At 35.9% G+C, this 12,340-nt stretch overlaps 3 protein-coding genes across 3 annotated transcripts; all 3 read right to left on the bottom strand.

Moving 5' to 3' along the window:
* Positions 1-698: 698 nt before the first annotated feature.
* Positions 699-2,365, bottom strand: LOC115704719 (myb-related protein 308). The gene is made up of 2 exons (XM_030631923.2): positions 1,619-2,365; positions 699-1,500 (listed from the first exon to the last, which is right to left on the bottom strand). The coding sequence occupies exons 1-2, from the start codon at positions 1,879-1,881 to the stop codon at positions 945-947; spliced, it is 819 nt and encodes a 272-aa protein (XP_030487783.1). The 5' UTR covers positions 1,882-2,365; the 3' UTR covers positions 699-944.
* A 2,053-nt stretch (positions 2,366-4,418) lies between these two features.
* On the bottom strand, positions 4,419-8,686 carry LOC115704704 (L-ascorbate peroxidase 3). The gene is made up of 9 exons (XM_030631906.2): positions 8,438-8,686; positions 8,173-8,297; positions 6,815-6,864; positions 6,132-6,197; positions 5,965-6,013; positions 5,432-5,514; positions 5,275-5,354; positions 5,047-5,149; positions 4,419-4,804 (listed from the first exon to the last, which is right to left on the bottom strand). The coding sequence occupies exons 1-9, from the start codon at positions 8,548-8,550 to the stop codon at positions 4,607-4,609; spliced, it is 867 nt and encodes a 288-aa protein (XP_030487766.2). The 5' UTR covers positions 8,551-8,686; the 3' UTR covers positions 4,419-4,606.
* A 1,774-nt stretch (positions 8,687-10,460) lies between these two features.
* On the bottom strand, positions 10,461-11,807 carry LOC133032005 (protein FAR1-RELATED SEQUENCE 5-like). The gene has a single exon (XM_061105813.1). The coding sequence runs from the start codon at positions 11,805-11,807 to the stop codon at positions 10,461-10,463; it is 1,347 nt and encodes a 448-aa protein (XP_060961796.1).
* Positions 11,808-12,340: the final 533 nt, after the last annotated feature.

The following is a 12,340-nucleotide window of genomic DNA, read 5'->3' as shown; positions in this document are numbered from 1 at the left end:
TCTCCTCCTCTTAGAGCTTATCCATTGCCCTCAAAATGAAATTTAATCCAACCCTTTATAGCAAAAGACAAACTACAAAAGAATCTAAGGCTTTTCATTAAATATAGAGAATAAAACCCAAGAGATTAGAAGAAAAAGATAATGAGTATGCCATAGGATAAAATACTTGATTAAAAAAAAAAAACTGTTTGTGATACAAGAAAATCAATAAAGACTAGTTCTTTTGGAGAATCTTTTTAAGACCATAGATATGTTTTGTTCATGAAGTGAATCATTTGGACATTTTTAAAAGAAAGATATTAAAGAAGAAATAAGAAAGAAAGAAAAAAGCCATCATTTGTTTTTTGAAAGAGATTATATAGGAATATGAAAGAAACACACTCATCAATTTCTTCTCTCTTATTTTCCAACAAGCCCGCTTGTTGTGTTGTATGTACTACTATACTCTCTCAGGTATTGAGTCTTTTTTATCCACTGTTACTTTATATGTATCTATATTGGTACCAACAAAACCTTTTGAGGATGACAACAATAATAGAAAGAGAGAAAAAGAAAGAAAAAAAAAAAATCAATCTCCATTACACTTTTGCAGATTCATGATATTGAAAGAACAAGAGAGAAAGAAAGAATGAAAAAACAATCGATATTGTAACTATTGTAAGCAAATTTAAAAAAAAAAAAATTAAAAATTTAAACAATAGGAATCAAACTGTACTGGTAGTGGTACTATACTATTATAAACAGCCATACAATTAGAGGGGAAAAGGTAAAAAATAAAATAAAAATATATGAGATGAGAGCTTTTCAATGAATTAACAATCTTTTCCATTTTCTAATTTCTCTCCAATATTCTGTTATATGCTACATAAGAACACTCCCCCCAACAAAATTCCTTTTTTTTTTTTTAAATAATGATAGTATTTTATTATTAATAATAATTATTACTATTTCATTTCCAAGCTTCTGTAATCCAAAACACCAGATTTCAAACCCAAGAAATCATAACCAACACTGGTGCTTGGGTTATTGCTATCCATACTTGAAATTGTACAGCAACACTCTTTACTGTTCTGCAAACCCAAACTACAGGCGAAGCAGAGAGAAGCACCGCCGCTCTTCAATTGGTCAGGCTGCTGGCGTTGTTGTTGTTGATGCGGCGGATAAGGAGGGCTAATTCTTAGCTCAAGGTTCAGGTCAGGACACTGTTCTTGATGAACTGGGTTTAACAACAGAACACTTGTCGTTTTCTCTTCTTCTTTAACAACAGAAGCACCAAATGATATTGTGGTGGTTGTGTTGGTACCGGCGGTGGTGTTGGTGGCTGCGGTGGCGCTTGTGGTGGTCGAAGTATTAGTCGTCTCTTGACCTGACTCGTTCAGTGGTCGGTGTGTTGCAGGGTCAATTCCTCTGTTCAAAAGCTTTCTTCTTATGTGGGTGTTCCAGTAGTTCTTTATCTCATTGTCTGTTCTTCCAGGTAGTCTTCCAGCTATTAAAGACCATCTGTTTCAGAAATTTCAAGCAAAACCCATTATTATTTGAGTGGTGAAAAACAAATTTTTTTAATTTCAAAATCATTTCTTCGTGTGAGAAGGGGAAAAAAAAAGGAAAAAAAGCTTACTTGTTTCCAAGGAGACTATGGAGCTTGATGATGAGTTCGTCTTCTTCTTCTGTAAAGTTTCCACGTTTGAGGTCAGGTCTAAGGTAATTAATCCAACGAAGTCTACAACTCTTGCCACACCTTAGGAGACCGGCGGCTTTAGGTAGTGAACGCCAGCAACCCTCGCCGTGAGCCCTTATGTATGCAATAAGTCGATCATCTTCTTCTTTAGTCCACGCTCCTTTGTTTGTGTGAGCTTTCTCACAACAAGGAGACCTTCCCATTGAGCAGGAGAAAGAAGAAATACAGAACTGAAAAAATTAGTTTTCTTTCCAAATTAAAAAATAAACACTTTCTCTTTTATTTTTTTCTTCTTTGTTTTTCTTTTTAGCAGGAGCGGTAGGAAATCTGGTGGCCTTGTTTTTTGTGTTGCTGAAACATTAAGGCCGGCCCTTGGGAGGACTTGGGGTCTGATTTTATAGGCTTTTGACTAAATAAGAGAGAGAGAAAGAGAGAGAGGAGTGACCCTAATTGCTTCTAGATGCGAGTTGGTGAGACAGGTTAGAGGGAGTGGCTGGTGGCCTCTCTCACTTGATGATATTAGCTTCAATCATATAATAAGTTAAAGAGACATTAACTACGGGTAACCTCCAGGTAGGTGTAAAGTAAGGTATATTAAAGTACAGGCAAGACAAGGTGTGATTTCTGCCTTTTTCTTTTTCTTTTCTTTTTTCCCCTTTATCTATCTAGTCTCTTTATATAGCCAAGTTATTTTAGATTACTAATTTTAAATCTCTTTATATATACACGTAGAATGCAATTATCAGCCTTGTCAATTTGAAACTATTATTCCTAATCAACTGTTTTGTAGAGAAAAGGTCTACCTCAATTTGTTCATAATATCTCTTTATTTTTTTCACTCTTAACTGGTAAAAGTTACCTAATTATATACCGGTTTCTTTTTTTTTTTTTTACTTGGCATTGATTACAGTTTACATTGGCTTTACATAAGTCTAAGGATGTTGATTGAGTAATGAGAAGAGTGAAAAAGTTTATAAATTTTTAAGGCGTGGTTAAACTCAATCTCAAACCAACATGTGGTATATTAAATTTGAATAAGAAAATCATAGCTTTGCTTGTATGGTAATACTAAAAAGAAAAAAACTATGTTATTTTAGTAAGTTAGTTGTGGTGGGCATTTGGGAAAAGAAACGTTACAAGTGGTTTGGCTATTCTTATGCACAAGAATAGTGATGGTAGTTCTATTTCTTTATTGATTGATACACTATCAAGCAAGAGAGAGAGAGAGAGAGAGAGAGAGAGTTTCTAGAAGGTTTGGAAGTTGGGTTCAAGGCAGGATGATGATGAAAGAAAAAGAAGAAAGTTGGGAGATAGAAAAATAAAATAAAAGATAATGAGTAGTGTGGTTGTGGTTGTATTGTGGGCTTTGGTTCACCTTCCACTTTTCTTTTCCCTTCTTTTCTCTCTCTCTCTCTCTCTTTTCCTTTTTCTTGTTAGGTCTTGTGGTGCAAGTTTTGGCAACAGAAGTAGGGTTAGAGATTTCGGAATTGAGATTGATTCACCTTTTTGTTGTTATCTCCGTCCAATTTGCATATTATTGTTACCCACCATCACCACACACACACACATGCCATCTCTCTCTCTCTCTCTCTCTCTCTCTCTCTCTCTCTCTCTCTCTCTCTCTCTCTCTCTCTCTCTCTCTCTCTCTCTTCATAAAAATCAAGTGGATGGTAGGAGTTAAAGGATCATGGGCAGAAGTTGTTGTCAAAGGGGGGCTACAAGGAGGTCCACTTGTGTAATTATGTGCGTGTATTTCACCTACCTTTTCACCCTCTTTCTCACTGTCTTTGCACCACTTCTTGCATATTCTTTCTTCTCTCACATTGCTCTTTTTATAACCATGCCAATATTCACTAATTATTTATATCTATATTATACTTGAGAAAGTATTAAAGCTGTGTTTTCTTTTTCCAACCCCCCTAAAAAATACACCCATTTATTCAAATATTGATGGATCTAACATGTGGCAATTAAGTTCATTGATTGGTGCTCTCCCATTTCAAATCTCTCACATGGTTAGGTTGGTTGGCTTGCACTTGAGATTATCCTAATAAGTGTTATGTATGTAGTGATAACATTACCAAGCTTTGTATAAGGAAAAATAATGTGATATGGAATTTCAAAAATTATTAAGTTTTGAAAAAAAGAAAAGAAAATGAATAAAATTCGTTACGTAAATAGGTTTAAGGGACACGAGAGCATGGCTCTAATTGGCAATTATATAAAAGAAATAGCTAAGTCCAGCCCAGCAACACGTGTGGATCATGTGCTTAGGTATCGAGGAAGAGTCGTGGGGACAGTGTTTGGTACTACAAAAGACTACTCCTACCTACCTCTTTGCCTGTCTTCCATGTGTGGTCCTCCCAAAACTTTTGGCTTTACCCAAAACTACTCTGATTTTTGGCTGAACCCCTTTGCCCTTTGCTTTTTGGCAGATAACACTTCTCACCCTTCATCTCAGTCTTTATTGTTTGGTGTCATCAATTGGCATTTACACCATCTTACTACTACTATCTTCTTCAAGCTGCCTTATTTAGAAATTTTTACTTTGTTATGACTTCAATTAGAACATGACTTGGTTAAAAACTTGATTAATTGTAAATAACATTCTTAGCACACACTTGGAGAATCAATTTTTTTTAGTGGGTTAGGGAAGAAAGAAAGAATCAAATTACTTTTTAGGTAGGGAAACTTTTTTAGTAGATGTACCCTACCTACCATGACTATGAGTCATAAGATATTTTTCTGTACACCCAAGGAAAACCATTAACATAAATACATAATTGTCTTCTTTTTTATATGAAAGTGATTAAGTACTCAAGGAACAAATGATTATTTTTGCTCCATTATGAGACTCAAGCAAATTGTGAAAAAGTATATAATAGCTCTTGGTTTTTCACAACATGATTAATTACAGGAATGACAAGTCTATTTCATTCTTTTGTGAACTTCGTAGAAGTAGCTTAGGACCACCACAGCCGCAGCAACAGCAACCCCTACTGCACTCTGTGCCAGTATTATGCTATCAGTTGCATTAACTTTGGAGCTAGAGGAACTTGTAGAAAATCCAAGCTCAGAAAGCTTCTTGTGTGATTCAGCATAATCTCTGAAAAATGCATCCTCATCCTAATAATAAAAGTCAAATTTTGAGGATGTAGTTTATTCAAAAAGTAATAATCATAATCGTGTAGGTGTAGGTGTAGGCTGTAGCTGCTTTATTATAAATGATCACATGGTTCACCTCAGGAGTGAGTGAACATCACACTTGATTTAAATCTTACTGTACATAAATTAAAAAAGAGAGCTGCTAAGACTTTTTAGGTGGGCTTCGTATCAACTATGAAGTTGACCCAATAAAAGCGGCTTACCTTAGCATACAGCTCAACAAAAGGACGGAACTTGGGATCATCCAGAAGAGCTTTATCCGTTGGAAGTTTCAACAACCACTCTGAATCTCCTTTCAACAGCTCACTGGTACCAACAAAATAAGTTTTTTTTTTTTTTGAAAAAAAAAATCATTAACACTATTTAGGGCTTTGTACCCCAACTTGGGTTTTCATTAAAACAGTGACTTGTAGGTTTAACTTGAATCTTACGCAAAATATGAGTTATCAAACTTCAGAGGCTCATTTGTCCATGGACCATCAAAACCAGATCTCTCCGGATGTGCTCTTCCCTGTTGAAAAAATAAAGATTGAAGGAATTATTAACTATGCCAAATGAGACCTACATAGGTGAAGTGAAAAACAATACCAGTGTATGGCCGCCTGACAGGGCAACAATATCCTTATCCGACAGGCCCATTCGGTAAAAGATATCCTTAAGATGGGATGCCCCTGTCACATAAAATTCCCGCCAAAAGGGAAAATAATCTCAGGTGGTAGTAGTCGAGTATAAATATGAAAAACATACTATGCTAAAGACTTCCCGGTGCTATAGTACATTAGCAATGGCTGTCCAAAGCATTAACAAAAAAAAAAAAAAGATGGGATAATGGTTTTATAGTATATCTGTGGTGTGACCAAACAAATTTTCTGTCTAGTTCTCATTTTGACATACCATCCTATAAATTGTCCTTAAACAGAAAACTTTCCACAGATGAATCCATGGCTTCAGATGTTGTGAGAATTCCTTCTGCTTTTCAAGCAGAAGACACTATTAAAAAGAAACTAGATACGACCTACCACACCAGTTAGAATATATACGAAATGGGTGTCTTTATAGGCAAGTGTTCAAGCTCTATTTCAAGATTTTTGGTTGTAAATGATACTTTAACTGTGTGACACCTTTTTTAGCATCTGGAAGCCGCCCTTCCTTGGGAGAAATTCTTGAATCCTAATGAAAAATCATGAAAGACAGTGATACTTAAATTAGCTTTCTTTGATAATTATTTTATAAGGACTATATAATATGACTTATATTAATGTTATGACCTTAAATAGTAGTAGTATACCTTTCTGCCGGGCACAAAATCAATGGTGGGGCCTCCGGTGACCTCGACTGCAACAACACCAGCAAGCTGAAAAACAAAATTGTTTAAAGGAAGTTGCCAAATGAATTTCTAGATGTCCATAGATTAAAGAATTCCAGATAGTTTTAGAATATGATTTTGAAGAACCATTTTTTCTTAGTGCAATTTATGTTCCTTCTCATTTTGGACTACTTAACCAAGAATTATAAAGAATATAACTTTCTTCCATTTAATGTAATCAACTATAAGGGCTTGAGAGAAGAACAAAATAGTCAAAGCTTATCATCTTTACACACTAAAATCCAGAAGCTGGAAAGGAATTCACCAGTTGGGTCAATTCAGTTGTTACTAAGAACTTTCAGAGTTTCTAAGATGCAAAATTTCTGATTTACTAATGCTGATCTTTTCCTTTATAGTTTCTTTGGGAGGAGAAAAGAACCTTATTTTGTCTGTCCAAATGAAGGGTGTCAAAACCTTATCTAGCAAGTTGGACATGTAATAAACTTGAACGGTAAGAGTGTCAAAACCCTATTTGGTTAGTCTCCCATGTAAGAAACTCCAATGTTGTTCCACTCAGAAATAACTATAAAGTTGGCTGAGATCTAATACCAAAAACACAATACCAAGTATTCCTATCATTCTAAGATTCAAGTACAAAAAATCACCTGATATAGGTCAGCATATGTTACTTTTGGATGTTTAGACTTCACTTCTTCTGATATCAGAAAGAAAAAATACTTATCAGATAATTAAGTGAAGAAAAGCTCCATTCAATAACACACATATAAACATAAAAACCATTTTAATCGTCCCCCATAACGTGAATCTGAAACATGACCCACAATTGATTCTCTTACTTGCCACACTGAAGTGACTCTTGACAGTTATATGAATGTTTATTATCAAGCAGCTCATGCCTCAAACCCATAATATGCCAAATAGGTCGATAAGCTTTTTAATAGTTAGTATTATCTTATCCGACTACATACACAAATTGCTCAAATTACTCAAAGACTTTTATTGATTAAGAAGCAGAAGATTACATCCACGAGCATTCGAGAGGCTTGTACTCTACTATTTCACATTTGAGAGGATTGGACTCTCCAATAATCGAGATAACTCTATAGAGTTCTTTCACAGCCCCTAAAAATCTCCTCCTCCCACATATATGGTTTACAATAATCCCTTCCACATCAGCAACTTACTAAAACTAACCCAATACAGCTTACAGACTTAAAAAATTATTAAAGCTATGTTTGGAAGTTGGATTTTTGTGAGGAGAACAAAAAGGTAAGAAAAATGTAGGAAAAAAAGTCTGGAGAACAAAAAAAAAATAAAGCAATTTTTCATGTTTGATATGAAAAATTTTGTTGAACTAAATGTTTTTCCATACAATTTTTCTTTCCATACCAAATATGAGAATATATTATTTTTTATTTTCCACTTTTTTTTTTCTTACATTTTGCTTACCATTTTCTTTCCATGCCAAAATCCAACATCCAAACATAGGATAAATGTCTTAAAAGTTAAAACAATTCTAGTAAAGCCGAGTTGGCTTTCCTTCTATGGTACACAAATCTGACCAGGGGCTTATCATAGGTTCTACTTTCTTTCTGTTCCTTTTATTTACTCAACAAATAACAATACAAGATAGAGTCGCAAGTCAAAATAAGAAACGAAAACAAGCATAAATAATTAATAAAATGAACTTCCCAAATAATAGCATGATTACAACAATAGCTTGTTATGAATAAAAGAAATAAAAATAATGGATAATCTAATTCGGCTTGTTTGGTTGGAAAATGAGGCATTATGATAAAGAGCCTAAAATGTAGGTACTTTACTTAATAACCACATGAACACCATATCTTTCATAACCCAAAGCCAAGCAAGTAACAATCATTCATTCAAGCCATGAAGAACTACAATTGATGAGCTATAACATGTATCAGAATAACTTTTTGAGATCAAAGTTGGTTAATTTAATGTTGAGTATTGCTAATAGCTATTGTTGAAGGCATACCACAAAAATCAATAGCTTTCTTCAATCCATTATTGGAACCGTGATTATACTCTTCTTCAGTCCTAATCGAACCATTTGGTCCACCGGTTTTCGTTTTCGCATCGTAAGTGCCAGCATCATGCCACCTGCAAATTCCAAATAAATTTCGTTAAAAATAGTTAAAAACAAAAATTAATTTTCTATCTTATACTTGTGATTACACAAAACTTCATTTCCTTCTTGGGATTTTTTTTTTTACGGGAAACAAACAACAAGAGAGAGTTACGCTAAGCGGAGCATAATTGGGGCGCAGCTTCTGGCGGAAATAAGGGCACGGAGATCACGACGAGCCTTGTCAATCTCCTTGAGGTAGCCGGCGTCAACCACTGGAAAAGCCATCGGAGCAATCAACGGAGATCGAGGACAGCACCGACTGAAGAAGTGATGAACTTACAGTTCCCTCCCTGAACTCACCGAGTCAATGCAAGTGACTTACTGAATTTTGTGTTTATACACCCTGAGCGAAATAGAAAAATGGGAGTTTTTTTATTTTATATAAAATATTGGCAGCCGATTTTGTGCCCAAATGTGCAAAACACGGAATGGAATCCGTGTACGGCAGGTAGGTCCCACGTTAGAATAGTTATAATTTTTAATTATTTATTTAAGTTGGCAACCGGTTATTCTAGGTTAGGTAACCGGTTGTAAATTTGTATTTTTAATTAAAAAATAAAAAGGTACAATTTAATTACTGTTCACGTCAGTTAAAGTAAAAAAAAGTACAACAGTTTTACTGTTCGTGGCAGTTAATTGTACAAATATACTGTAGGCAGTGGGTCCATGTTGTCGGAGTGGGGTTATTTTGGTATTTTACATCATGTATGTAATTTTGGAATTGTAGTTGAGTACATAATATCACGTACCGAGTACATTAATTGTTTATGCATGCTGTTTAGTAAAATTAGTGTACAAAATATCACGTACCGAGTACAAAATATCACGTACAGAGTACATTCATATTTGTTTCGTAGTACATTGTTAAGAATAATTTGTTATAAATTATGAAATTATGTGTTGGTATATATTGAGTTTTACGTTGGTGTATTATTTTTATTTTTATTATTGTGTATAAAAAAAATTAATTACTATGGAAATTTTTGACCTTATAAGATTGAATTTTCTTGGGTAAAATAATTTATTTGTTCATTAATTATAAATTTGAGATTTGTTGAGATAAATACCTTAAACACGGCAAACATAACATGAAGTATATAAATGTAGAGTTTTTGAAGCAATAACTAGAGTCATAAACCTTAAAACATCAACGGTTAAAAATAGCTAGTTATATATATGAATGACCATAGTATGATTCTTGTGTGGTGGAAGGCGGTTCAGGGAAATACGCGTTGGAGTGTTCATTGAATGAGTCATTTGTTGGTTGATTGTGTGCTGACTGTTGCCCCTGAGATCCAGTATTCTGTTGACGGTTTGGGCACCGCCGATAATCATGGCCTGATGAGCGACAAATGCGACAATGTCTTGAGTTTCTTGGGATCTGCTCCCCGTTCGGTCCTTCCCTTGGATTTCCCGTACCCTTTGTTCTCACAACTTCAGGGTCTTTAATAATGTTGGGGTTGTTACGATATCTTCCAGGTTGTGGCGTCTGTCCTTCTGGATTGGAACTCATCTCAAATTCTTCCTTGAACATTAGAGTTAGCCGTTCAATCTCTTCCTTTGCACGCGTGTACGAATCCTCTGTTTTTGCTGCATAGAAAGTCAAGTTATAAGTTAATGAGCTGAGAGATCCAAACCTAGCCATCTCATAAATGTGTTGTTGTTCTTGGGCCGGGGGGTTAAAATGTAGGTGGAGATTTGTCTTCGCGGATTTGCTCCATCGCTTCATGAGAAGAGTATTAGGTATTCTTCTGATGTTTAATCTTTTCATTGTAGCCCATAAATGTCTACAAGGGTACCCCTGACTTTCATATAGCATGCAGCTACGAGGTGTAGTGCTCGTTGGCCTTCACGGTAATGAACTCGGTATCGGACTTCGGATGCCGAAACTTTCCAATGGTGTATATACGCCACTCTCCTTCTTGCTCCTCACTTATGACAAAATAATTATTCTCTAAATCAAGCTCGGCAACCTTGTGGTACATAGTTCTTGTGTAGAATTCGGACATTGGTTGTAGTACGTGGTCAAGCATGTAGGATTAGGTGGGTGAGGTCGAGTGCATCTGCTTTTGAAGTCATTTGCAGTCTCGTTGTGTCTGAGCTTTGAGACTGTCATATCTATGGTTGTGACGAACTCACGCAAGCAATAATTCTTCTCTAAAAATTTTTTTAGGGCTGAGTTGATCGATTCGCAACGTTGTGTGGTTCTCATTCCTGCAACGAATGAACCCCTTAAATAAGTTTACGCCTTGTTTTCTTGTGTCGAATGTTGTTTGGCACCATTCATTATCTGTTAGTTGTTGGGTTTCGACGACGTCTAACCATCTTGCTTCGAAATCCTCCTCCTCGTAGTAGTTGTACATTAGATCTTTAAATATTTTCAAGAAGATCGGATCTTTAACCTTTTTGGAAGCATTTGTATTGAGATGCCAAGCACATAGACGGTGTGTCACATCAGGCATGTGTTCCATGATGGCCTGTTTCATGGCCACATCTTGGTCAGTAACTACAACATTTGGCTTCTTATCTCCATGGCATTCGAGAAATTTTTGAAGTAGCCAACGATAGGATGGAAGCTTCTCGTGGAGGAGTAGAGCGAACCCGAAGATGCATGTGTTGAAATGGTGGTTTACGCCAATGAGAACAGTGAGAGGCTTATTGTACTCATTTGTCATGTAGGTGGTATCAAACCCTAGTACATCCCCAAAAGCCACATAGTCGACACGTGAGTTTCCATCTGCCCAAAATAAGTTAGCCAATCGATTCTCCTCGTCCACCTGATATACAACGAAGAAATTTGGATCCCTCTCTGCGAGACAATCAAGAAATCCCAACGCTCCTTCCGAGTCCGTCTCTATCTTTTCTTCTCGCTTGGCACCAGCAACCCTGTTGTAGACATCTCGAAGTTGACATGGCATTCTCTCGTAACCTCCACTTTGCAAAGCAACATGGGACATTATGTTGGCAGTTTTAATTCCAACTGAGTTCATCGACCTAACTTGGGCAAGCAAGCCATCGGACACTACTCGGTATGATCTCAAAAATTGTACCTCACTTGATGAAGCGAGGTCGTGATTGTGTATTGTGCTGAACTCTTTGCATTTCCAAGTGTTAGACGGTTGTGTGAGTAAAATACGTAATGCTGCCTGACATCCGGTTCTAGTGACATCATGAGGTCTCTTTTTTCTTTGTGTTTCCGTTATTGTGATTCTTTTGTAACCCTCGGAACAACAAACCCACCTGCGCATTACGATGACTCCGTGAGAACGTCGTACATCATCTTTTCTTGTGCCGAAACCCATCCGTTTCGCATACATTTCGTAGAATGCTTCCCATTTTCCCAGTTTGTCGAGACTCTTGCCTAGGACGTCACATATTTGAATCTCATTCACTGGTTTTGTGATGTTTAGCTCTGTTGTTATGCTTTCCCATTCGTAGGTTTGTTCCTCATTCATGTTCTCTGCTTGAGACTCGGCCTCCATATTGTATCTGTTTGAATTAACAAATTAAATGATAAAGTTAATAGGTAAGGAATGGTTTTCGAGAAAGATAAAAAAAAGGACTTACTGATAAGTAACCAATTGTTCCTTCGACGTTAATGTACTGGAGTGGAGTTACAGTGTTCGATTGTTATTGATATCCAAGAATTAGAGATGAAGAGTAAGGGAAAGATAGTGGTGAGTCGATTTAAATTAGATTTTATGAGGTTGAATGCCTCAGATTGTAGAGTAATATGGGTTGGTGATCACATTTAAGTGTGTTGGGCTGATATTAATGGGCCTTTCAATATTCCACTCTCGTCGTACTTTTGAACAGTAAAATAGTACAATTACATTTACTTTTGAATAAATTAATTGGAAAATAATGTTATTGTATGATTTTTGGGTTTAGATATTTTGTTGAGTTGTATGGGTTGGTGGTAACATTTAAAATTGTTGGGCTTATATGAATGGGCCTTTACCAACCTTTTTTAATGAATTAAACCACTTCGTACGTCAGGATAAAATTAATAGTA

Source organism: Cannabis sativa, chromosome X, assembly GCF_029168945.1.
Source record: "Cannabis sativa cultivar Pink pepper isolate KNU-18-1 chromosome X, ASM2916894v1, whole genome shotgun sequence".
In the NCBI taxonomy this organism is placed as follows: Eukaryota; Viridiplantae; Streptophyta; class Magnoliopsida; order Rosales; family Cannabaceae; genus Cannabis; species Cannabis sativa.
The sequence above is the reverse complement of the archived record's forward strand: the minus strand, read 5'-3'. Positions and strand labels throughout refer to the sequence as shown.

Coding starts and splice junctions, on each gene's coding strand:
- LOC115704719 (XM_030631923.2), bottom strand. CDS start 1,881: ATGGGAAGGTCTCCTTGTTGTGAGAAAGCTCACACAAACAAAGGAGCG. Junction 1,501..1,618: donor CATAGTCTCCTTGGAAACAA/GTAAGCTTTTTT, acceptor TTTCTGAAACAG/ATGGTCTTTAATAGCTGGAA.
- LOC115704704 (XM_030631906.2), bottom strand. CDS start 8,550: ATGGCTTTTCCAGTGGTTGACGCCGGCTACCTCAAGGAGATTGACAAG. Junction 5,515..5,964: donor GCTTCCAGATGCTAAAAAAG/GTGTCACACAGT, acceptor TTTATGTGACAG/GGGCATCCCATCTTAAGGAT. Junction 5,355..5,431: donor TGTCAGGCGGCCATACACTG/GTATTGTTTTTC, acceptor TTTTTTCAACAG/GGAAGAGCACATCCGGAGAG.
- LOC133032005 (XM_061105813.1), bottom strand. CDS start 11,807: ATGGAGGCCGAGTCTCAAGCAGAGAACATGAATGAGGAACAAACCTAC.